We start from the raw sequence: 25,924 nt of genomic DNA, 5'->3' as shown, positions 1-25,924 counted from the left end.
GCAAAATCGCAAAGTTTCGAAATTGCAAAATTGCAAAATCGCAAAGTTTCGAAATTGCAAAATTGCAAAATCGCAAAATCTCAAAGTTTCGAAATTACAAAACAGCAAAATTGCAAAATTGCAATTTCGAAATTTTGCAAAGTTTAACAAGCTCACGAAAATATAATGTATGAACTGTTCATGCAACAATGTGATAAAATTGGTCAGAATGTATATATTTACTTTGTATGCACATATTAAAACAGGCACTTAGACATACGTGCATACATATTTGAGTACGTGTTACTTGCATAACTGCATAAGTATTTATAAGTGATAATACAGGTGGAACATTTTTTGTTCTAAATGGAAAAAACTGTATTATACCACAGTGTAAAACTCCTTAAGAAATGCTCTTTTTTTATTTTATTATTTTTTTGGTTAAATGTAAACACTAGCAGTGTAACATAAACGTAGATATAGAAGAGAAAAAAAAAAAGAATAAAAAAATAAATTAAATATAAAAATGAAAAGCAGCTTTATATAACAGTTGCTATTTTTATAAAACAGGCAAATTTTAAAGAATGATTTACACTTAGGGTAGGTACTTTTTGTTATATAATTTTTTTTTTTTTTTTTTTTTTTGCATTCTCTACATATTGCACATTCGATTGGTTAAGGTTCACATGTGAAGAATGCATACAAATATAAATGTATATGTATACAAACATATACACACATATTAATGTACATATGTATATATATATATATATATATATTCATACAGATATGTCAGCGCATAATACGAAACAACATAAAAGCACAAAAAAAAGGCAGTATATATACACAACTCTTCCAACATTATGATACATTAGCAGTAACAGATTTGTGTATTCCTTTTATTTTGGAGTACTCTTTTTTTATTGTATGTTTTGTATAAATGTGAACATATATTTGGTATGTATCCATACGGAATATATATCAATATATATATGAATCTATGCAAATAAATTCATACATATGTACATATTTGCATCCATACATACATATGTACTCTTATGAATATATTCACATATGTTCCCCTACCCCTTGACCGGTCCTTTTATCGAAAAATAATTATTCCGCTAAATACTTTGCATTTTTATGTCCTTAACTGCTTCTTGAAAAGTCATAATATTATGAACAAAAATATGTCAAAAATGAGTTAAAAAAAAAAAAAAAAATAAAATAAAATAAAAAAGCTAAGTGAACAGATAAATGCAACAATTTAAAAGGTTTGAAAAAAAAAAAAACATATATATATATATATATATATATATATATACATATATTATTGCCATATAGAAGAATTCATCTTCCATATAAAGAAAAATACACTCAACCATCTCTTCTTATAACTTCATGATGCGCGTCGAATAACAAAAAGCTCGTAATTTAAAATGACAAAATGACGGAATGGTACACAGTAGAGTGTACCATAGAGTAATATAGTGTAACAGAATGTAAAGGTATTGCAGTTGTCAATATATATGCATATATATATATGTATACATATATTTATTTACATATATTTATATACATATATTTATATACATATATTTATATACATATATAGTAATAAATACACATATAGTAATATATACACATATAGTAATATATACACATATAGTAATATATACATATATATATGTTTTTTTTTTTTTTTTTTTATTACATCATTGAAAGCAACTGTTCAAAATCATATTTCCATTGTCAAACAAAAAAAAAAAATTGTTGATAAATATATTTGAATATCTCGGCCTTCCCGTATTTACATATGCACATACATATATATATACATATGTACATATACATTATATACGCACATATTAATAAGCCCATATATATATAATATATATGTATATGTACGAAACGTGTGAATATAAACTTTTTAGGGTTTTCTAAGCAGTGGTGGAATTTGAAAAAGGAAAAAATATATATTTCTTCTAATAAAAAAAAAAAAAAAACACACACACAAAATATAAAATCTTGTAAACATGAAAATTTGAAAATATGGAAATTTGAAAATATGAAAATTTGAAAATATGAAAATATGAAAATCTAAACATTCTTCATTTTACCATAATTTGTTACTGAAAATAAAATAGGAAAAATAAGTACGCGTGTGTCTACATATATATGTATATATACAGGTAGACTTCCAGGTAGACATATGCATATATAAAAATATATGAATGTAAGGATGCATAAAAATGTAATATATATATCCCTGCTTGTAAACGTATACGCATGTAGGACGTGTACGTTGTAATATAAAAGTGTAAATTCGTGTACATATTTACATACATTATGTACATATATAAAAATAGCATTCATTTGGTTAATATTAATAATGAGAATACTTTATATATATATATATTTATTCTTACATACATATATACACATATATTTGTTTTTTTTTCTTTTTTTCTTTTCCTTTTTTTTTAAACAAACGTTTTTTGTACACTGTTAATTCACACAGTATTAAAAATTTTTTCTCGATGTATTGTTATGGGAATGTACAAGAATAAAATTTATCATATTAAAGAAAAACAAAGGAGAAGAGTTAAAAAAAAAAAAAATAAAAGGAAAAAATAAAGAGGAAACAGATGTAAGATATAAGAAAAAAGAAGAATAAATAAATAAGACGAAGAGTTAGTGGCAAGGTTTATTAGGGAATAAAATAAGAGTAGTTTTTTATAGTTTCATTTTAAACATATTGTACTGTTATATATATAAATAAAAACGTATGCAGATGCGTGCGTACACATGTGCGCACGTACACATACACATATATATATATATATATGTACATATACATGTACCTACGAATGTGTAGATTCACATATATTGGTGCTAGATATGTATACATTTACTGTGTGCGCGGCATATAAATATAAAGATGTGTTCATGCGCACACGCTCCCATACATATATATTTATATATACATACATATATATATACATAAATATATATATATATACATACATATGTGCATACATATATGTACATATTCCCTCAAATATTCACGTAGCAACAACAACACACACCTCGGCAATATTCTTATCTACTTAATGAATATGTGTTATATCTCATCTGATTGGGAGAATCCATACCTCCATACATTAAATGTGTCATATAAGGTTGATGATGATTTCCCATCATTGGCTGTTGTACAGTATATGGTTGAGCAGGGGTAAGCTGTGGTTGTGTAGACTGATTTAACTGTACATAATGTTCTTCTCCTTTTTTCAACTGAACTTTTAAATGTTTTCCTGATACATAAAATCCATGCATACCCTTAATTGCATTTAATGCAGACTCTGTATTATTGAAACTAACAAATCCATACCCTTTGTTTCTGCCATTGGAATCTCTTTGTATTCTTGCGCTTACTACATACCCGAAATGTTGGAAATGCTAAGGTAAAAATAGAGGGGAAGGAAGATAAGTACACCACATATATGAACAGTTAAGTATATAAAGTCAAAAAGAAGCACAAAGGTATACACACACACGCGTGTATATATATATATATATATATACACGCGTGTGTGTATATATGCACTTATGTACGTATGTATGTATTTATGTACGTATATGTATGTGCATATATATGTATGTCTATGCACCAGCGCAACCACATGCCAAAGCGCTTCGCTTACTTGGTACAACTCCATATCCGTCCAATGGGATGGCAAATGAAAAACAAATACATTGGCACCAGGGGGACCGAAAGATGCAACTCCACTTTTCCCAGTATAATTAGTTTGTGTTATTTCTTTCGGTTTTTCCCATTGTGAATGACCAGTAACAGAATTATAATAATAAGGATGTCCGTCTGATGTTACATGTTTTTGCCATATATTCTTATTTGATGATGCTTGCATATCATTTGAGTTATTATATTTATAGCTAGCGAATCGTACATCTAAAGGCCTTTGGCTATTTGGAAATATACACTTATAATCTAAAGCTTCAATAGCTTTGTATGCTTCTGACCTCTGTTCATAAGTGATGAATGCCCACCCCCTTGGACTTTGAGCAGTTGCAGGTACGTAATACACTTGCGTTATTGTGCCGTATTTGGATGCCTCGGCTTTAAGCTCCTCCTGTACAAGTACACAGAAAGGGAAGAAACATATGGGCAAAAGTGAAATTAAGTGGGAGTAAATGCATATGTATGCACGCAAATATGTATACATGTGTACGTAAATAAATATACATATATATATATATATATATATATATATATATATATATATATATATATTATATTCACGTATTGATGCGAGCACGGATCGTTTGCACTGTTATAACTCATCCATGGTTGTGTCTATGTTTATGTAACAATTTACACAAAAAGAGTACAACACAAATTCTTAGTCGTCCAATGTTTCATTCAATGCTTTAAGTAAGATGTGCATAAAAAAGAGAGGGTCCATATCATAAGTTTATATGCATATACAGGTATACATTATAAATGTACATATATATATGTATGTTTATATGTATGTATATATGTATGTTTATATGTATGTTTATATGTATGTATATATGTAGGTATATATGTATGTATATATGTAGGTATATATGTATGTATATATGTAGGTATATATGTATGTATATATGTAGGTATATATGTATGTATATATGTAGGTATATATGTATGTATATATGTAGGTATATATGTATGTATATATGTAGGTATATATGTATGTATATATGTAGGTATATATGTAGGTATATATGTATGTATATATGTAGGTATATATGTAGGTATATATGTATATATGTAGGTATATATGTATATATGTAGGTATATATGTATATATGTAGGTATATATGCATATATATTTACATGCACACACAACTGTACATCACTTAATGCACCGTACCTCCGTAACATCTTTAGGTATGCTCCCGATAAATATTTTTGAAGAATTTGTTAATGACATTGTTTCTTTTTTTTTTTTTTATATAATTTGACTTATTTTTATTATATTTCCAAACGCTTCTAACTTGGAGCTTGTTAATACTAGCTGAGCTTTATTATATATGTATAAATTTACAAATATGTATAAACTTACATATATGTATATAAGTAAATGTGTATACTTGTATATACTTGTACTCTCCCTTAGCTATTACAACATCTGTTCTTACATTGAAAAGTGCAGAGTTTGCACACTACTGTGTTCACAACCAAAAAATAAAAAAATAATAAATTAATAATAAATACATAAATAAATATATAATTAAATATGTAAATATATGTGTAAATATATGTGTAAATATATGTGTAAATATATGTGTAAATGTATGTGTAAATATATGTGTAAATGTATGTGTAAATATATGTGTAAATATATGTGTAAATAAATATGTAATATACGTTTTACTTTGTAAAAAAAATAAAAATTAATAATTGAATGTCAGTATTAAGAACTTAAACAAGGTAAAGAATACTTATAAACGATGGGTGTTATTATTGAGGCTGACATTTTTACAAATTTTAATTTTATGTAATCATTTTATATATAACTTAACCAATTTATAGTCATTTCCCCAAATGGGAAATTTATGCCTTTTCGTAAACAGTTTTGTACTTGTTTGTTCTTTTATATAAAATATTCCTAGGATGCCGTTATATGATTATTTCTTTTACCTTCTCTCGTCATATATATTCACACATATATATACGTACGTATGTATGGATGTATGTACGTACGTATGTATGTATGTATGTATGTACGTATGTATGTATGTATGTACGTATGTATGTATGTACGTATGTATGTATGTACGTATGTATGTATATATATATATATATATAAATATATATAATACATAAATACACATATACGCGTAATATATATTTCCTTTTTTCTTTTTTTTAATATTTCCCTGCTGTGCTATTTTGTTACATTGAAATATTTTGTTTTCCCCCCTACATATATATATGTATATATATATGACGTAAAGCGAGATAAATTTAATTTTTTTTTTTTCGCTATTTCGCTATTTGGTTGTTTTTATTTCTGTTTTTTTTTTTTTTTTTTTTTTTTTTTTTGTTTTCTTCTACTTTAGCATATTCTTTTTTTTTTTAAAAAAATTAACTTGGATGATAGATAGAAATTCAATGTAATAACATATCACGACAATTAAAATGTTCAAAAAAAAAAAAAAATTTAATAAAAAAATAAAATATAATATAATAAATAAAAATATATATATATATACATATATATATATATATATACATGTATATAATAAAATAAATGTAAAAATAAAAAGTAAAATAATGCAAAATGATAAAAAACATGAATATATATTGTATTGAATTATTAAATAGGCCCCTTCAAAATGTTATATATTTTTAAAAATATACGCAATACGTACATATATTATATATATATATTATATATATATATATATACGTATGTATATATATATGTAATTTGTGGTATGTACAATTTTCATAATTTATACATTATGCGCATATGAATTTTAATGTCGTAACTTTCAATTTTTCTAAAAACATTGGTTATAATTTATTTTGCATATTTTATATTTATGCTTCTAGGTTTTTTTATCTTTTTTAGGAGATGCAGTGCACGTGATATTATTGTAGTTACCTTTTTTCTTTATTTTTTTCGTTTATTTTTTCTTTTATTTTTACCTTTATATTGATTTTTTTTAAATCATTGCACGCGGAAAAGATAAATTGCATATTATATATATGTATATATGTTTTGTACATATAACATACATATATATATGTATGTTAAATATATGTGTTATACGTACATGTTTAAGCAAATGGTAATTTAATGTAAGCAAAAATATGGAAATTCTTAAAAGGGCATTATGCACCTGCAGATATAATTACTTTTGTAAAATGTAAATCACATACAAACACATAAAAATGTATGTACGTATGCATATATTTATGCATATAAGTATGATTATATATATGATTATATATATGTACATATTTACTCTGCTTCTTTAGGAGTAGACCATTTAAAATGCTTTTAACAATTTTTATATGCAACACAGAAGGTAAGATTCTTCTCGTGAGGGGAACATAAAAATACAATATTTTATTTTTCTTTTTTATAAATACGCACCTAGATTAATTTATTTTTGAGTCGCTTATAATTAGCATCATTAGAAGTATCAGTTGCCCTACACGTGCTAAAAGTGTTACAAGGTCATAGGTTTTATGAAGGAATTACACATTTTCTGAACAGTAAACGAAATAGCTTTAAACCTGCGAAATAGCAGTGTTATTTTGCCAAGTTTATTTCGTTTTGTGTATTTCGTTTTGTGTATTTTGTTTTATTTATTTATTTTGTTTTATTTATTTATTTTGTTTTATTTATTTATTTTGTTTTATTTATTTATTTTTTTTTGTTTATTTATTTTTTTTTGTTTATTTATTTTTTTTTGTTTATTTTGTTTCGTTTTGTTTATTTATTTTATTTTTATTATTATTTTTTTTTATTTTGTTTCGTTTTGTTCATTTTTTTTAATTTTGTTTTGTATCACATGAACATTTATGTAAAAATAAGAATGTATACTGCTCGTTTGCTATACAAGTACGAATGTACCAGTATTAACATAATAAAGAAGCAAAAATGAGGAGAGAAAATTTTAATTTCCATTTATTAGAAGAAAAAAAAAAAGAATAAAATACAATACAATAAAATAAAATACAATAAAATAAAATACAATAAAATAAAATACAATAAAATTAAATACAATAAAATTAAATACAATAAAATATAGTACAATAAAATATAGTACAATAAAATATAGTACAATAAAAAGTACATACAATAATATTATTAAATTTGCTCATCTAAGTAAATACATATATATATATATATACCTTATTATAGATCATTTTTATGAGAAATATTGCCTTGTTTGTAAATTTAAAAAACTTTATACGTACCTTTTACGACAAATATTTACACAAAATTCAGTAGCACTTATAATGAGAACAATGCAAAAGACACAACTCAAGTGGTTCATTATTTAAACAACAGACGTGTAAAATTACTTTAATGTTACAGTTTTTCTATGTTTTTTCTTTTCTGCCGTATTTCCCCTTTTCCCTTTTAATTTTTTCCAATTTGTTCATATTTATTCCAAAATTTTTCCTGTTTTTCTTTTAATTGTTTTTCCATTTTTTCCTTTTGTCCCTATTTTTTATTCATTTATTTATTATTTTTTTTTTATTTGCTTTACTTTTTTTTGTTTTGCGATATACCCTTATGCTATACTGATATAGGGCAAAAGTCAACGACGAACAATAAAAAGGAAAAAAAAAGAAGAGCTAAAAAGAATTTGCTCTCAATTGAACAAATTAACAATAAAATAATCTTTAATAGCTTAATATAAATACATAAAAAAAGTAAAACATTGATTTAAGCATATTTTATAAATATAAAAAGTTCGCATTTAAATAGATATACCCTTAATTTAAGTTTTGTTGGTTCAGTAAGGACGACTGTTTCCTTAATTAAACTAGGATATTTGCATAAACATAATTTAGCTACGCATAATTTTGTTTATAAATAAATATGCCAAAGGTTTCATATATATCTCTTCGGCAATTATATATACATATAAACATATATATATATATATATATATATATTCCTACCACACGTTGCTATAAGGCAAAATCATCCAAACCATACAGACGCGCATACACTTGCAAATATGCCAATAAGCACATATAGCATTCTCAACTGCATTAAATTTTTAGCTCACACAAAAAAATTATACGGACGTGAAAGAGTAAAACAATAACAAAAAATGTACATGGTTAACCTTTTTAACACCTTCAACTATTTTATAAATTTTTATTTTTTTATATGTTACTTTCGAAATACATAAGGAAAACATTTTTTTTTTTAAGTATCCATATAATAATAAATTAAAAGGACAAATGTGCAACGTCAACAAATACTCGTTTTTCGTTCAAAAAAAAATGCATACAAAAAAAAAATAAAATTGGTGTTCTACTCCCTCTTTTCTTAATATAATGTGTATAACCAAAAAAAGGGTAAAAAAAGGTAAACAAAAGGTAAAAGAAGGGTAAAAAAAGGTAAACAAAAGGTAAAAAAAGGGTAAAAAAAAGGGTAAAAAAAAGAAGTAAAAAAAGAAGTAAAAAAAGAAGTAAAAAAAGAAGTAAAAAAAGAAGTAAAAAAGGAAGTAAAAAAAGAAGTAAAAAAAAAAGGGAATATAAAAATAATAGTACAATTTTATGTAAAATTTCCTTAAATGGCTGAAAAAAAAAAAAATTTCTTTTTGCGTTGACTATAAGGATTACCTCAAATATTTGAGGAACATATAAAAAAAAAAAAAAAATTGACAAGAAAAAATTCGACAAAAATAAAAGGAAAAAATGAGAAATACAACTCCGAACCAGGAACATGAACAATAAAAGAATTGTAAAAAAGGGAATGTAACATATATATTCTTATTCTATATCGTTAAAAATATTGCCCTTGGCCTTTTTTAAAATATATACCTGTATCATCGGTTATAATTTTGCATAAACAAGAGATAAAAAAAAAAAAAAAATACAAATAATTGAAGAAATACGCAATAGAAAAATTATAAAAGGTATTATTACATATTATTATATAAGTATACTTTACTATAATTCGTTATTTCGTCATTTTGAAGAAAATAACGAATGAAAAAAAATTTTAAAGCTTAGTTTGCATAGCGTATCCAACAAAATTTCGAAAGGGAAATTTCTTACATATTTTATATAATAATATTCATCCTTAACCAATTCGAAATGGAAAAAAAAGCGAAGGCATTTTCAACTACACGACATTGCCATTTATATGTTCACGTATAATATATGTTTGTATGCATATATATATTTATACATATACATGCATACGTGTACAATGTACCTGCTGTTTATTTTGTTTACCCTTTGATGAGTATTTTCAATGCTTCCAAGAATAAATTGCATATTTTTTTTCGTATTATGAATTATTCTTTAAAATTATCTCTTTTTTAAAAAAAAAAAAAGAAAAAGGAAAAAAAAGGCGAATTTTAAAAAAGCGTATTTTAAAAAAGCGTAATTCAAAAAAGCGTAATTCAAAAAAGCGTAATTCAAAAAAGCGTAATTCAAAAAAGCGTAATTCAAAAAAGCGTAATCCAAAAAAGCGTAATTCAAAAAAGCGTAATCCAAAAAAGCGTAATCCAAAAAAGCGTAATCCAAAAAACGTAATTCAAAAACGCGTAATTCAAAAACGCGCAATTCAAAAACGCGCAATTCAAAAACGCGCAATTCAAAAACGCGCAATTCAAAAACGCGCAATTCAAAAAAGCGTAATTCAAAAAAGCGTAATTTAAAAAAGCTCAAATATTTTTAACAATTTTAATCGTTAAAAAGATTTTTCTTCGATTTCTTTTTTTTTTTTTTTTTGCATTTTTTATCCATTTTATGCGCTTCGTTTGTTACCCCAGTATTTTTTTTGCGTTAATTTTTTTTTTTTTTTTCTAAATTTTAAACTTCGTTTTTTACCCATCCATTTTTGGCTAACACTTTTAGTAAAAATAATGAAAAAGATATGGAGTACATCGTTTACAATAAAAATGATGATCTGCTGAATTATCGAAATGAAATTTTAAAGAGAAGGAGGAAAATAAGTTCATATGATGATGATAATGATGATGATATATTTAAATATTATGATAACATAATAATTAATAAGGAAAATGATAAGTGTAATAAATTTTTGGAAAATAATTATAAGCAAACGCCATGTACTTCTTTTAATGGTAGGAATAAATGGGCCTTAAATGAAGAGGGGAAATACAGTTTATGGAGGAAAAAAGAAACAAAAATAAATTTATATCTATCAGGTGGCAATTATAGTGTCGATCGTGATAAATTGAGCAAACATGGATGTGAAGAATTACATAAATGCTATGAAGTTGAGCATGAGCTGATTGGATCCGTGTCTAGTAACTTATCAAATGTGGAATGTCAGAATTTTATACCGAACGTTACAATTAACAATTTTAATTCGACTGGTAACGTGAGTATAAATTCCATTGATCATTTAAATAACAAAATAACAAATAATAATGTATTGGGAACAGTTAATTGTAGTGAATATACCAATGTAAGCATTACAATATTAAATAAATGTACAAAAGTCCGTATGAGTGAGTATAATAATAATGCAAAATGGAAATTTGATGAATCCTTTCGTAGTGTGAATGATGGGAAACTCTGGTCATATAGTAAATTGAAAAATAAAGTATATACAAACAACACTCAGTGTGTTAACATAGCTACTGGTTTATCATATGAAAAAAATGATAACAATCTGCTGACATCTTACAACTCAACTTGTTATATTAACTCTAAGGAGGATATGTCCTCATGTGTTTCTACGAAGGGACAGTTCAGAACTTGTGGCTCAGAAAGCGGAAGTGCAAAAGACTCAGTTGAGGGTGATAATAATGGCAGTAACAGGGGCAGTGGTAATGGTAATAGAAGTTATAATGGAAGTAATAATGGAAGTAATAATTGCAGTGGTAATGGTAATAGAAGTTATAATGGAAGTAATAATGGAAGTAATAATGGCAGTAATAATGGTAGTAATAATGGCAGTAATAATGGTAGTAATAATGGTAGTAATAATGGTAGTAATAATGGTAGTAATAATGGTAGTAATAATGGTAGTAATAATGGTAGTAATAATGGTAGTAATAATGGTAGTAATAATGGTAGTAATAATGGTAGTAATAATGGTAGTAATAATGGTAGTAATAATGGTAGTAATAATGGTAGTAATAATGGTAGTAATAATGGTAGTAATAATGGTAGTAATAATGGTAGTAATAATGGTAGTAATAATGGTAGTAATAATGGTAGTAATAATGGTAGTAATAATGGCTGTAATAATGGCTGTAATAATGGCTGTAATAATGGCAATGGTGATGATGAAGATCATAATAAGAATTATCTGGATAGGAAGAGGGGGCAAATTGCCGATGGGGATGAAGATGAAGGAAATTGCAAGAAGGGGAAAGAGAGAAACGCTAGCATTGATTTTTTAAACAAAGAAAACGATGGTGGAAAAAAGGATGACAAGATGAATGATCATGATCAGAATATTAATAACATTGAAAATAACAGCAAAGCGAATGAAAACGGAACAAACAGCACGATTAATGGCAATTTAAGTACTGACCTTAGAGGGGGCATAGTGAATAACTATAACGATAACAGAAAAAATGCGAACTGCTATGGCAAGCTGTACAGCTCTAACGAGTATAAAAATAGTAGTGTGACAAATAAAGAGGATATTAATGAGGCAAATAATAAGATAATGTATAACAGCATTGATGGTAGTAGTGGATGTAATGAAAATTCTGAACAGGACAGGTTAATAAATGAACAGAGGAAAATGCAAGCAAACAGTAAATTTGAAAATGCGAAGAGTATGAACGTAAATAATAATAATATGAGCGTGAATAATAATTTAAGCAGGGATAATAATTTAAGCATGGATAATAATTTAAGCATGGATAATAATTTAAGTATGGATAATAATTTAAGTATGGATAATAATTTAAGTATGGATAATAATTTAAGTATGGATAATAATTTAAGCATGAAAAACAATATGAACTTAAATAGCATGAACATAAATGATAGTAACAATATGATGGTAAGCGCCGAAATTAAGAACGACCAAAACTTTACTGCACAGAAAACAGGTAGCAGTAAAAATGCAAGGAGTGCGAATAATACAATGAATATTGCTAACAATATACCTTTTGCAAAAAATAAAAATATTATAGCTAATACACAAATGGTTTATATGAATGGGGAGTGTAACCCAAGTACATATAAAACATTGTCAGGTAATAAACGACATAGATCAAATAAAATGAACGAAATGAACCGAATTAACAACAGTATAAATGTTAAAGAAACGATTGAAGAATTTCGTCCAGAAAGTAAAAGAAAAGAATTAGATAAAACGGACTGTATAGATAGTAGTAGTGTACCTAATGAGAAGGACGAGCACAATTTTGTAAACAGTATGAACAATTTAGGAAGTAATGTAAATATGTTTCACATAAGTGGAATAAACAACTTGTTAAATAATAATAATAATAATATGATGATGATGAATCGAATGAATAATAATATGCATGTAATTAAAAATATCAATAATAGTAATAATAATAATAATAATAGTAATAATAATAATAATAATAATAATAATAATAATAGTAATAGTAATAATAGTAATAGTAATAATAGTAATAGTAATAATAGTAATAGTAATAATAGTAATAGTAATAACAGTAACAGTAATAACAGTAACAGTAACAGTAATAACAGTAACAGTTTAATTTCTGTGAATAACAACATGCAACTGACAAATATTAATCCGTATAATTTTAGTACACATCCATATAACAATATGCCCATGTTTAACCCTATTGCTAATGCTTCTAATAATTTTATGGCCAATGGTCAGATTGGTCAACATATGCCTTTTAACTCAATGAACGAAATGCAGGCTGGTGGAGTTAATTGTATGATGATGAATGGTAATATGAATATCAGCGGTGTGAATGGCGCCATAAGTGTCAATGTAGGCGATAATATGCATAGTATTAATGGAAATATGAATATGCCTTACCTGAATAGTGCAGGAAGAAACATAACTGTTCCCCATTTAGGGGCAAAAGATGGAAAAGGCATATTTGGAAAAAACAGCAACGAGAACAACATCAGCAACAACAGCAACAACAGCAACAGCAACAACATCAACAGCAACAACATCAACAGCAACAACATCAACAGCAACAACAACAACAGCAACAACAATAACAGCAACAACAGCAACAACAACAATAATAATAATAATAATAATAACTCAGATGAATACGGTGAACAAATCAGAAAAATGAACTCAAATAATGCCAACTTCAGAAATTCAAATAAATCGACAAATAACAGTGAAAACAGTAAAAAGACTGTAAAAAATATACGCCTTGAAAATCTAAATTTTAGTGAAAATATCAACTTAAAAAATGTGGATGGTCTAGATTTGAGCGTAAACTTTGTAAATGGAAAATACTCTTCAAAACTAAACGTAGATGAAAAGATTTACAATATAGTGCATTATATTGTTAAGAATTCTTTGGTCGACTATTTGTTTGATTTTTATAATAATGAAAGTTTGATATATAAGGACAAAGTGGACCTATCTGACGCTATCAGCTGTGATAGTAGTGGCATGGGAGGAATAAGCGGCGTAAGCGGCAGTCCGAACAACAACAATAACAATAGCAGAGGTAATAACATAAAATTGATGGAGGATGAAAAGAGGGACGAGGTGAAAGGGGTTACAAGTTGTTACAACGAGGGTGATACGAAACAGGGTTATACAAATGATGCGGTTAATGAAGGAAAAAAGGAAAAGAACGAAAAGGATGAGAAGAACGAAAAGGATGAGAAGAACGAAAAGGATGAAAAGAACGAAAAGAACGAAAAGGATGAAAAGGATGAAAAGGATGAAAAGGATGAAAAGAACGAAAAGAACGAAAAGAACGAAAAGGACCAAAATAGTCGAAGTAGTGAAAAATTAAATAATTGTAAAATGGAAGATGGCAGTTCCTTTACAAACAATGAAAACTTTTTTGTTAAGGAAAATAACTCGATTGATACAAAAGACGACGAAAATGGAGATGCAAATAAAAGCACAAATGACAAAGCAGCTGAGAGTAATACCGTCACTACTGGTAAAGCTATTACTACTACCAATACTTCCATCACTGGAAGAGAAAACTCTGGAGATACAAAATTTGAAGACAAACAAGGTACTAAGGGTGCAGACACAGAACAGTCAAATAAACCTATGGAAGATAAGAACCCCAATGAAAATACGAATGAGTCAAGTAAAAATAACAGCAGCAATTATGACGCGGAGAACGCAGCAAATGATAACAAAAATGAATCTTGTAATGATGAAGCAGAAAGGAAAAAGAAAGATGGGCCATCAGATGAACAGCTTAATCAAAATGTTAAAAGGGATGTTACGAAGATTAGAATAGGAGACAGTAGTAGTAGTGGTACTGCTGAAAATAACAAATCAATACTAATAGAAATATCAAAAAGTATATGCTCAATAATTAATTTACAGCAACTTGTACCAGTCAGTGCTAGGTTAAGTAATCCTAATCTAATATATGATCCTAATTATGAAACTATATATTCAAAATGGAAAACATTTTTACGAAAAGAACAATCAAGTGGTAATTTAATTAGCATGACTTTTTCAAGAGATTTTTTACACACTGTTCTCTTGTGTAACTACGTTGCTATAATTGAAGATTTAAAAAAAACAGCAGTTAAGAAAAAAATAAAATATTTCTTCCTTCATTTATGCTTGGAAGCGGGCTTACCGATTAACGTAGCGCAGATGCTGTTCGTTAATGCAACGAAGCAGAGTAACAAACTGCAGGTAATATTTGCAGCTTGAGGAATTCGGCTAGCTATTACGTGTTTAGGCGTACGTATGCATTTTCATGTGCTTATTTGTATGTCTCTTCCGTATGACAGTTGTTTATTGTTTAGTGTTTTACATTTTACGTTTTATGTTTTACGTTTTACGTTTTATGTTTTACGTTTTATGTTTTACGTTTTATGTTTTATGTTTTACGTTTTACGTTTTACGTTTTATGCTTTTTTCTTTTTTTTTTTTTTTTTTCCCACACGTATCACACTCCATTTTATGTGTAGTCCTTGTTGCCATCGGAAACGGGGTTGGGATATTTGCACAGAGACACAGGAGGAGCTAAGGAAGAAAACATGGGTATCATTACATTTGAATGTATAACTAATGATAGGGAACCTGATCATTTAATAAAATTAATAACACTAAAAAATATTTTCTCAAGACAGTTACCAAAGATGCCTAGAGAGTATATTGTGAGGCTTGTATTTGATAGAAACCACTATACATTTTGTTTACTTAAAAAGAATACGGTAATTGGAGGTGTTTGCTTCAGACCTTATTTTGAACAGAAATTTGCAGAAATAGCATTTTTAGCTGTTACATCAACGGAACAAGTGAAGGGATATGGTACTAGGTTAATGAACCATCTGAAGGAGCATGTTAAGAAGTTTGGCATCGAATATTTCCTGACGTATGCAGGTTAGTTTAGTGCTTTTCGTTTTTACGTTACGTGAATGTGGGCGGATGCTCATTTTGAACTTTTTTTTTTTTTTTTATTTGCGCCAAATGGGTTGGAAAGAAAAGGAGAAGAATGGGAGGAGAAGGGGAAAGATAAAAAGAGAGGAATAAAAAATAAGAGATAAAAACGGAGTTTTTTTTAATTCGTTCAAAACTTTGTAACACATTATAACATTTCATTGTTTTTCTTTATTTTAATGTTGTATGTTCTTCATTTTACAACTATGCATATCACGTTCATACATTTCACTGCTTTACGTTTTTCCCCTTTTTTCATACTGGGCGCCCACGACTGCAGACAACTTTGCCATAGGCTACTTTAGGAAGCAGGGGTTTTCTCAGAAGATTTCAATGCCAAAAGAAAGATGGTTTGGGTACATAAAAGACTACGATGGAGGAACATTAATGGAGTGTTACATCTTTCCAAATATAAATTATTTAAAACTTTCCGAAATGTTATATGAACAAAAAAAGACAGTAAGGAAAGCAATTCATTTTATAAAACCACAAGTTATTTTTAAAGGATTAAATTATTTCTTAGAAAATAAAGGAGCAAATTTACATCCTAGTAGTATTCCCGGATTGATAGAAATAGGATGGAAGAAGGAAAATAAGGAAGTTACAAAAAAAATTCATAATAAAGATATACAATTAAAAGATCAAATATTAGATGTTCTAGATTTTTTGGAAAAACAACAATCTGCATGGCCCTTCTTAAAACCTGTTAGTCTTTCGGAAGCTCCCGATTACTATGACATTATAAAGGAACCCACGGATATTCTTACCATGAGGAGAAAGGCAAGACATGTAAGGGGGGCGTAAAACGGAAAACGAAAATATAAGAAAAAATAGAAAATAAATAAGAGAAAAATACATATAGTACTACTGCCATCGCTGCTGATATACACCGCATCCTGTTTATTCTTATGTAATTTACTGTTTACATTTTATTTTATAATTTATTTTTATTATATTCTTTTTGTTTGCTTGTTTGTTCATTTTTTTTTTTTTTTTTTTTCCCTCCATTTTGCCAATTCTTGCAGGGTGAGTACAAAACGAAGGAAGATTTTGGAATTGAGCTAAAAAGGATGTTTGACAACTGCCGCCTGTACAATGCCCCAACGACCATATACTTCAAATATGCAAATGAATTACAAGCTCTCATATGGCCAAAATATGAGTGCATAAGTGAAAGTGCAAAGTAGTATGTGCTGTTACGTTATACTATCTCTTTTTCTTTTTTTTCTTTTTTTTTTTTTTTTAATTTTTGATGAGAAGAAGGTAAAAGTGAAAAAAAAGTATTATGGAGTTCAAATCCTTCTGGTGCAGATAAATATTATGATTGACTTGTTTTGAACCGTCTTAAAGTTTTCAGCTTATTATATTTGCCATAAAATTTATAATATGATGACTCAATTGGATTTTTTTTTTTTTTTTTTTTTTTTTTTTTTTGAGGAAGTGGAGGTGATAATAGAAACAAACAGATAAATTATTTATTTGCTTATGTTCCTATACCTAGTGATGTGTACAAATTAGTTGTACACCCTTTATTTTATTTAATTTTCCTGTTATTCTACTTCATTCAATTTATGTACTGTATTTTTATTAATGTTCATTTGGTGTAGCTTAACCTTATGAGACCATGCGTTCGTGCGTGCCCTCCTTTGCTTTTTCTTATTGATGTTATAATTTTTTTATATTTATGTTTCAGACATATTCCGCAATTATATAAACATAAATAAATAAATAGATATATAAATAAATAAATAAATATATAAATAAATAAATAAATATATAAATAAATAAATATATAAATAAATAAATATATAAATATATATATATATATATATATATGTTGGCATGGCTGGTTTATTTTTTTTTTTTTTTTGACCATTTAGAAATAAGATGTTATTACAACATGTAATATGAAAAATATTGAATTTTTTGCGCCAAACTTTCTAACGTATTTTTTAAAACAAAAATAGTAATATAGTAAAATAGTGAAACAGCAAATTATTGAAATTGTAAAAGAGTAAATACTAAAATGCTTAAATATTTTGGAAAAAGCTTATCATATGCATTTGCAAATCCCGCCTAGGGTGTTAAATTGCAATGCTATTTAAATTTGTTTCTTTTTTTTTTTCAGGTATCATAAATATGTAATATATATATAAAACTTTTTCGTCCATTTCTCCCTGTTCATCTTTGTGTACTAGTTGTGTCTTTTCCAGATTTGCAGCCTTATTCGCACAAGCCATACATTAACAATACGTCTTTCTGTACCCCTTTTTCAAACGTGAACATAAGAAAATTGATTCCTACAATTGATACAATTATTTTTATATTGTTATCATTACTTTTGTATAGCCACAACAATTTACATATGTGTGCCTTCAGCACAAATAGGAATTTAAAAAAGATACTTTTATTTATTTTTTTTTTTTTTCTGTTTTTACATTTTGAGCTCATTTACTTTTTTATAATTAGGAGTAATGTGCATAAAGTATTATCAGAAAAAAGGAAAAAAAAAAAAAAAAAGAGTAAAAACCTTAATTTTATGATGCATACAGAACATGTGTAAAATAATGTAGAAGAAGACATGAAAGTTCAAATAAAGCAGGAAAAAAGTAGACATAAAAATAAAAATAAAATAAAAGGCATAAAAGTAAGCTGAAAATATAGAGCTCTTTACAATTATTGCAGCGCGAACAGCTCATTAATTCATTCTCTTAACCCCTTACTTGGGGATACATAATCTGCTTTTATGTCGTCTTTGTGTTGATTGACAGTGGTACAAATTATTAAATGTAGATTTTTTGTTAATACTGTGTAGCTCTATGTATATCGTCAGCGAGCGAACACCCAAAACACTCGGAAATTTACTCGCATATGAGTGAGGATATGCAAGTTATGTGCGTAAATACATGTGCGTAAGTACATGTGCGTAAATACATGTGCGTAAGTACATGTGCATAAATACATGTGCGTAAATACATGTGCGTAAGTACATGTGCGTAAATACATGTGCGTATATACATTCACATAAACCCACGAACAAAACATTCTTTAAGTAATTAGCAAAATAATTAGCAAATAATTAGCAAATAATTATCAAATAATTATCAAATAATTAGCAGATAATTATCAAATAATTATCAAATAATTATCAAATAATTATCAAATAATTATCAAATAATTATCAAATAATTAGCAAATAATTAGCAAATAATTATCAAATAATTAGCTAATAATTAACAGCATCACTCGAAAAAACATGCACAGAAGGCCCCTGTGTGCTCGGCCGCGCAATTAGCGAACATGCAGGATAGAGATCAAGATAGGAGCAACTAGAAAAATAGCAAAATTGCGCACATACACATATGTAGCAGTTCTTCATTCGAATATTTCCAAATGGTAAATAAAAGAACATGTTTCATTTATATGAACTTTTAATGTTTTTTTTAAGACAACCAAGAGATGCGTATGAAGAGGAATTTTTAGGTCCAATATTTTTGCAATTTTATGATAAAAATTATTATAGAAGAGACCTAATAATAAAGAATAGACGAGGAGAAAAACTCAAGTGTTCTTTCTTTACTCCATTTAATTATAATGAAAATACACCTTGTGTTATATATACTCACTCAAGTAGTAGTTGTCAGTTGGAGGTACTGGACATTTTGCACATCCTTCTTATATGTGAATGCTCTGTTTTTTCTTATGACTGTGCAGGATGTGGTTTATCTGATGGGTATTATTCAACAAAAGGGTGGAATGAACCCCAAGATTTGTTTTTAATTTTAAATCACTTAAGGAATGTAGAAAAAATCAAAAATTTTGCTCTTTGGGGAAAATATTGTGGTGCTGTAAGTTCAATTATTGTAGCATCTTTGGATGACAACATCAAATTACTAGTAATACATTGTACAAGCGATACGTCCTCTTCTTATTCTACTGTGTATACTGGACAATCTGCACCAATGATGCACATGAGGACGTGTGTGTATGTGTGTGTGTATGTATATGTGTGTATATGTGTGTGTGTATGTGTGGGTATATGTGTGTGTATGTGTGGGTATATGTGTGTGTATGTGTGGGTATATGTGTGTGTATGTATATGTGTGTATGTATATGTGTGTGTATGTATATGTGTGTATGTATATGTGTGTATGTATATGTGTGTATGTGTGTGTGTATGTGTGGGTATATGTGTGTGTATGTGTGTGTGTGTTTGTGTGGGTAGTTACTCTCCAGTTGAGCTGATAGCACACATCCTACAAATAACATTTTCATGTCCTTTTTTGTCGACACTTTGCAACAGATTTTGGATTCGCCATATGTGTCTTTAGTAGAATTATACAAGACAACATTCCACTTAAGAGCAAAGAGAAAAAGAGAGATACTTTTTAAAAACATCTGTTTATATTTTGCAAGGAGAAAAATAAAAAGAAGTTTTCAGTATGACATAAATAATGTATGTCCTGTGTTTTTTATTGAAGATATAACGATACCAACAATTTATATTTTTTCAAAAAATGACAAAATTGTAAATCCAGCTCATTCTTTATATTTAGCGTACAAACAACAAAAAGCAAAAAAAATTATTTATATATCCGAAAAGGCAACACAATCATATGAATCTTTCTCGTATGATAGTAAATTAATTTTAGCCATTCGATCTGTTTTATGTTGTTCTCCTTATGAAACAGACTTAAGCAAAACTTTTGACACAAACACCTATTTAAAATTGTTTAATGAGTTAAGAGATATATATGCTTACGAGTTTGAATTTATTGATAATTTGATAACGAAAAAAATGAAAAAAAAAAATAAAATCATTAATAGTGTTAAGAAGTTTGTATGTTTTAAATATCAATATAAGTGTTCCCTTAACTCATCAAACTGTATGAAGTAAGGACGCGGGAAAGACTCAAAAAAAATAAAAAATAAAAAATATTCATAAATATGCGCATAAATATAACATATATATACATACCTACACGCACATATACGTGCTACATGTGTGCAATATACACATGATGATGTAACAGGAAGTTGCTTCAATATATATGCCGAAAATGACAAGAGAAAAATATTCTAAAAAATGAAAACATTGCATAATAGATAATGAAAGCACAATGGAAGACAGTTATGTTACTAGCGTATTAAATCATATATGTATATTTTTATGTATATATACGTATGTATAAATGTATATATATATTTTTTATCTTTTTTTAAGTCAATCTACTATGGATTCTACCCTGGGTACAAGTATCAGTAAGACTTCATTTTTTTTTCATTACACAAAGTCAAGAGGAATGAATGTTTAGTCAATTTATTTTAACACTGTTTAGTTTTAGCTAGCTAAATAGCTATTTTTTTTTTTTTTTTTTTTTCCCTTTTACGAACAGTTGAAAATGAAAAATGTGAAAACTACAAAGATGGCAAATTTAATGAATCCAGAATAGCAAATGAATGTGAATATTTATTTGCCGATGTTGACAATATAATGGAAGATTCTAATGATGCCAACTTTTTTAAAAATCAGGATATCAATAATTTAAATAGTTTTAGTCGAACGTTTGACAGAACTGAGCAGGCAAATGAAAGACCATTTAAAATACTTCATATGCAAAGTGCAAGAAGTGCTTTGAAATCGAGTAAAAATAAAAAAGAAAAAAGAATGAAGCGCGTCATAAAAAATTCTGAATTAATCTGTAGAACAGATACGAAAAATACATTTTACGTAACTTGCATAAACTCTGTCCACTTTGCTAAACTTGAACCTTTTTTTTTTTTTTTTTTTTGTGTGTGTGTAATAGAAAAAAACACGTATAAAAAGTCTTTAACATGGGATAGTAAGCTACAGAGTTCTATTACATATTTCAAGGAAGACTGTCCTTTTGAACTGTTGAGGAATGAGTAGTGTTTGAGAATGGCTTTATATATCCCTTTTTATTGATATGCTCTAATTAAGCATATATACATGTATGTATGTACATATGTACGTAAATATATATATATATATATATACATGTCCCGGGGTGTACGCACACCTGTGTAATGTTATACAAGCATTCGTTTTGTTGAAATTTTTCCGCCAATTAAAATACTGGATTTACTATTTAGTTGAAAGCGTTTTGTATACATGTATTTAACATAAATTAAAGTTATATATAAAATGTGATACATTTCTAGTTGTATAATTCCGCCATGAACTTTTTTTTTCCGAGGATTTTTTTTTTTTTTTTTTTCTGTACTGAATTATGTCTTAATACAACAAAAAGGATAATTAAGAATTTGTACATACGGTATTATCATCATTTTGAATTATAGTATATTCTCGCATTTTTTCAAGTGATAAAAATAGTAAAGCTGGAATATATGACCCAAAGGAACGTTTGCAAAAATGAGTAGAGAATTAAAAAATTTTTCTTTTTTTTTTCATTCAGTTGTTCATTATTTATATCAGCACGCAAAATATATTACGCATATACATACATACGTATTCATATATGTACTTTTTTTTTTTTTTTTTTTTGAAAAAAAATAATAAAAAAACGAAAACAACGTGTAAACTAAAACGAATGTAAAAAGAGCATAAAAAAGCGACACGCATAAAGACGAATTGCGTAAAAACGGGAAGAGGCCAAATAATAGGATGCCAATAAATAAAAAAGGAAAAATTAAAAAAATAGTATAATAATATAAAATCAAAATCAAGGATAAAGTGGAAAAGATTACATAAAATATAATTTGAAAATACGCAAAAATTGTTCTTTTTTTTTTTTTTTTTTTTTATCTTTTAATATATATAAGTTAATGTAAAATCTTTACAAAAGGAACATACAATCTGCAAATATGGGAAATTACATTTTTTATAACGACAAAATGTGCATCTAAAACATTTGGGGCATTAATGTTTTACTTCTCGTAAGTACTGCCTTATTTTTGTCCTGTTTCGTTTTATCATATTTTTGTTCTGTTCTGTTCCGTTAACAGTCGCTGGACCCCCCACAGCAATTCTTCATAAGATTGCAGAATGATGATTTATATTTTCTCTGTTTTGGAACGTACTCTAGAATTGTTGCTGGACGTACAGATACAAATGCTTGCCCATTACTGTTAGCATAAGAAGGCATAAAATTTGATTTACCTGTAACGGATCGTTGGCTATATGCATTCTGTGATGAAGAATAATTTTCATAAGATATGTGCATATTTGATGGAAGAGAAGTTTTCTTTTGATCTATATCAATATGATCCTTTAATTTTGTACATAATATTTGTCGATTTTTATCTTCTGCTGTTTTTGATATATGTCTCAGAGTGTCTTTAGAAGATTCTCGCATAAACTGTTCGTTAATTAATTCATTCATGTTATCCTCAATGTATCTATTATTACTTGTGTCATAATTAATGATAGGGAGGTTGTTATGTATTATATTATCTGAAGCAAAATTATACTTTTTATCACAAAAATTTACGTATTGTTGTTCAAATGATTCCTGAAATTGATCTTTTGTTTTAGGTAAATGTATACTCACGTGGTTTATATTTGAATTTTTATAATGTTCATTTATATCATAATAATTTTCTTCTTCCATGCTTTTTTGATCGTAATTTTTAGAAGTATTTTCTTCATCAATCATTAATGGAGAATCATCTGGCATTGTACCATAATGTGCACTTTCGTTGGTAGCATCATTGTAGGTGGTTTCATTTTTATGTTCTAATTTTTCTGTATAAGAGTCTTCATTAGATGATGCATTGCTAGGTGAACTCCTATTTACATTTTGATTTTTAAATTTTCCAACTGATGAATGGGGTACGTGCTTAGATGAACATATAACCGGTGACTCATCGGTTGATTCCATATTTCTGTATGTTTCTTTGTTGTAAGCATCCTTGTATTCTTTTGTGATACAAGCTTCGTCTTCCACGTTTAACACATTCGCTACGCTTGCTGCACTTACTACACTTTCTACACCTGCTACATACGCATTACTTCGTATAGACACTTTACCTGGTATTTCTTCCTCCCTTTGTTGTTCATAATAAATATTTTCCTTAATTTTTGCATTCGTTCCATCTTTGGTTATTTCACAAATTTCAGGTATTTCTACAGTATCAGTTAAAACTTCTTTTTCTATTTTTTTGACCTTAAGAACTGGTATAACACGTTCAATTATTAAAGGAACTTTTTTTTCTATAATATTTTCCTTATGAACATATACAGGTATTTCCACAACTTTATTTCTATATTCTATTTTTGGAATATGTATAATTTTTTCTTTTTCTATTAATTTTGGTTCGTATTTAATTTTATCTAGGTATATTGGTTTTGATATATGTTTTGTTTTATATGTTATTATTGGTTTTATAACATCAACATATTTATTTACATATTTTATTTCCTCTTTTTCTATTATTTTTTCTACATATTGTGTTACAGGCACTTTAACTATTTTTTCTTGACGTATGGGTTTAAGGATTTTATTTCCAAGATTTTTCGAATGCTCAAAAGTGAAAGGAACGCTTAAAGATGATGAATTTCCTCGTTGATGTTCCATTTTGTATATGTATATATTTTTTTATTTTTAAAAAAAGGAATAATAACAGATATATTAAATGAAATTATGTAAGTAAAATGTTTTTATTGAACAGAAAAAACAAGTTAAAATAAGTAGTCACGGTGAAAAATATGGGGTACATATAAACATACACATATATATATGTATATTTGTATATATATGGATGTGCTTAAATGGTCATCCTAGGCGCTTCAAATGGTGTAATAATATATATATATATATATATACAGATATATATTATTTACGGAATTGTTGCTTATGAAAATTGACCAAGTACTAAAATAAACCAGGGAAAAAATGCTTTTAAAACAAGACATTAATAAACAAAAATTATGTAAATATTTTGAAAACAAATGTATCACACAACATATTTCATAAAAAATATAAAATGGATGGTTAAAAAGTAAAAATGTAATATATATTATTATAAGACAGCTATATTATTTTAAAATCAAATTTTGAATGCAAATGCAAGTGCATACCTTTAAATTTTAATTTTATTTTTTTTAATTTTTTTTTTTTAAATTCTTTTTTATTTTATTATATATATATGTATACTCGTGTACGCACATGTTGTGTACTTTTTAAGCCATATTAAATTATGTAGAAATGTTTAAATTTTTCGGCTAGCTTGTTAAGTACAAAATAGTTCTATGTTCATAATTTAATCCAAAAAAAAAAAAAAAAAAAAAAAGAAAATGTATATATATATATATATACACACATCCAAACACCTACATTTTGGCTATTTAAAGTACCGTTCGTTTAATTTTATGTGTGTACCTTCAGATTGTTCATTAAATGGTATGCTTGACGAAGAGTGCATCAAAATGAACGTATGAACAGAAAAAATATATTGTATGAACCGTTCATGTAATATTCCCATTTTATAGGCCTAATAGATAGCTCTTTCGCAAAAAAAAAAAAAAGTATTGCTCATTTAAAAAAAAAATTACCATCTGAGTATTTATTTCAATTTTCTCCAACTGTGACGAGTTAAATTAAAAGTTACAGTGTTCACGTGAAATGTTAATG

At 27.1% G+C, this 25,924-nt stretch overlaps 4 protein-coding genes across 4 annotated transcripts; 2 read left to right on the top strand and 2 right to left on the bottom strand.

The window, feature by feature from the left end:
* Positions 1 to 3,081: 3,081 nt before the first annotated feature.
* On the bottom strand, positions 3,082 to 4,976 carry MKS88_001350 (RNA-binding protein; the record flags this gene model as incomplete). The annotated part of the gene is made up of 3 exons (XM_067214269.1): positions 3,082 to 3,438; positions 3,684 to 4,130; positions 4,917 to 4,976. The coding sequence occupies 3 exons, from the start codon at positions 4,974 to 4,976 to the stop codon at positions 3,082 to 3,084; spliced, it is 864 nt and encodes a 287-aa protein (XP_067074721.1).
* A 5,655-nt stretch (positions 4,977 to 10,631) lies between these two features.
* Positions 10,632 to 17,497, top strand: MKS88_001349 (histone acetyltransferase GCN5; the record flags this gene model as incomplete). The annotated part of the gene is made up of 4 exons (XM_067214268.1): positions 10,632 to 15,560; positions 15,839 to 16,253; positions 16,591 to 17,099; positions 17,336 to 17,497. The coding sequence occupies 4 exons, from the start codon at positions 10,632 to 10,634 to the stop codon at positions 17,495 to 17,497; spliced, it is 6,015 nt and encodes a 2,004-aa protein (XP_067074720.1).
* Positions 17,498 to 19,744: 2,247 nt separating this feature from the next.
* MKS88_001348 (alpha/beta hydrolase) lies at positions 19,745 to 22,221 on the top strand (the record flags this gene model as incomplete). Its single annotated transcript, XM_067214267.1, has 5 exons — positions 19,745 to 20,206; positions 20,614 to 21,203; positions 21,535 to 21,572; positions 21,707 to 21,955; positions 22,118 to 22,221. The coding sequence occupies 5 exons, from the start codon at positions 19,745 to 19,747 to the stop codon at positions 22,219 to 22,221; spliced, it is 1,443 nt and encodes a 480-aa protein (XP_067074719.1).
* A 1,069-nt stretch (positions 22,222 to 23,290) lies between these two features.
* Positions 23,291 to 24,868, bottom strand: MKS88_001347 (inner membrane complex protein 1i; the record flags this gene model as incomplete). The annotated part of the gene is made up of 1 exon (XM_067214265.1): positions 23,291 to 24,868. The coding sequence occupies one exon, from the start codon at positions 24,866 to 24,868 to the stop codon at positions 23,291 to 23,293; it is 1,578 nt and encodes a 525-aa protein (XP_067074718.1).
* Between the last annotated feature and the right edge of the window lie 1,056 nt (positions 24,869 to 25,924).

This window comes from Plasmodium brasilianum, chromosome 5, assembly GCF_023973825.1.
Source record: "Plasmodium brasilianum strain Bolivian I chromosome 5, whole genome shotgun sequence".
NCBI classification, from domain to species: domain Eukaryota; phylum Apicomplexa; class Aconoidasida; order Haemosporida; family Plasmodiidae; genus Plasmodium; species Plasmodium brasilianum.
Note: the sequence above shows the minus strand (reverse complement) of the source record. Positions and strands in the feature narration are given on the sequence as shown.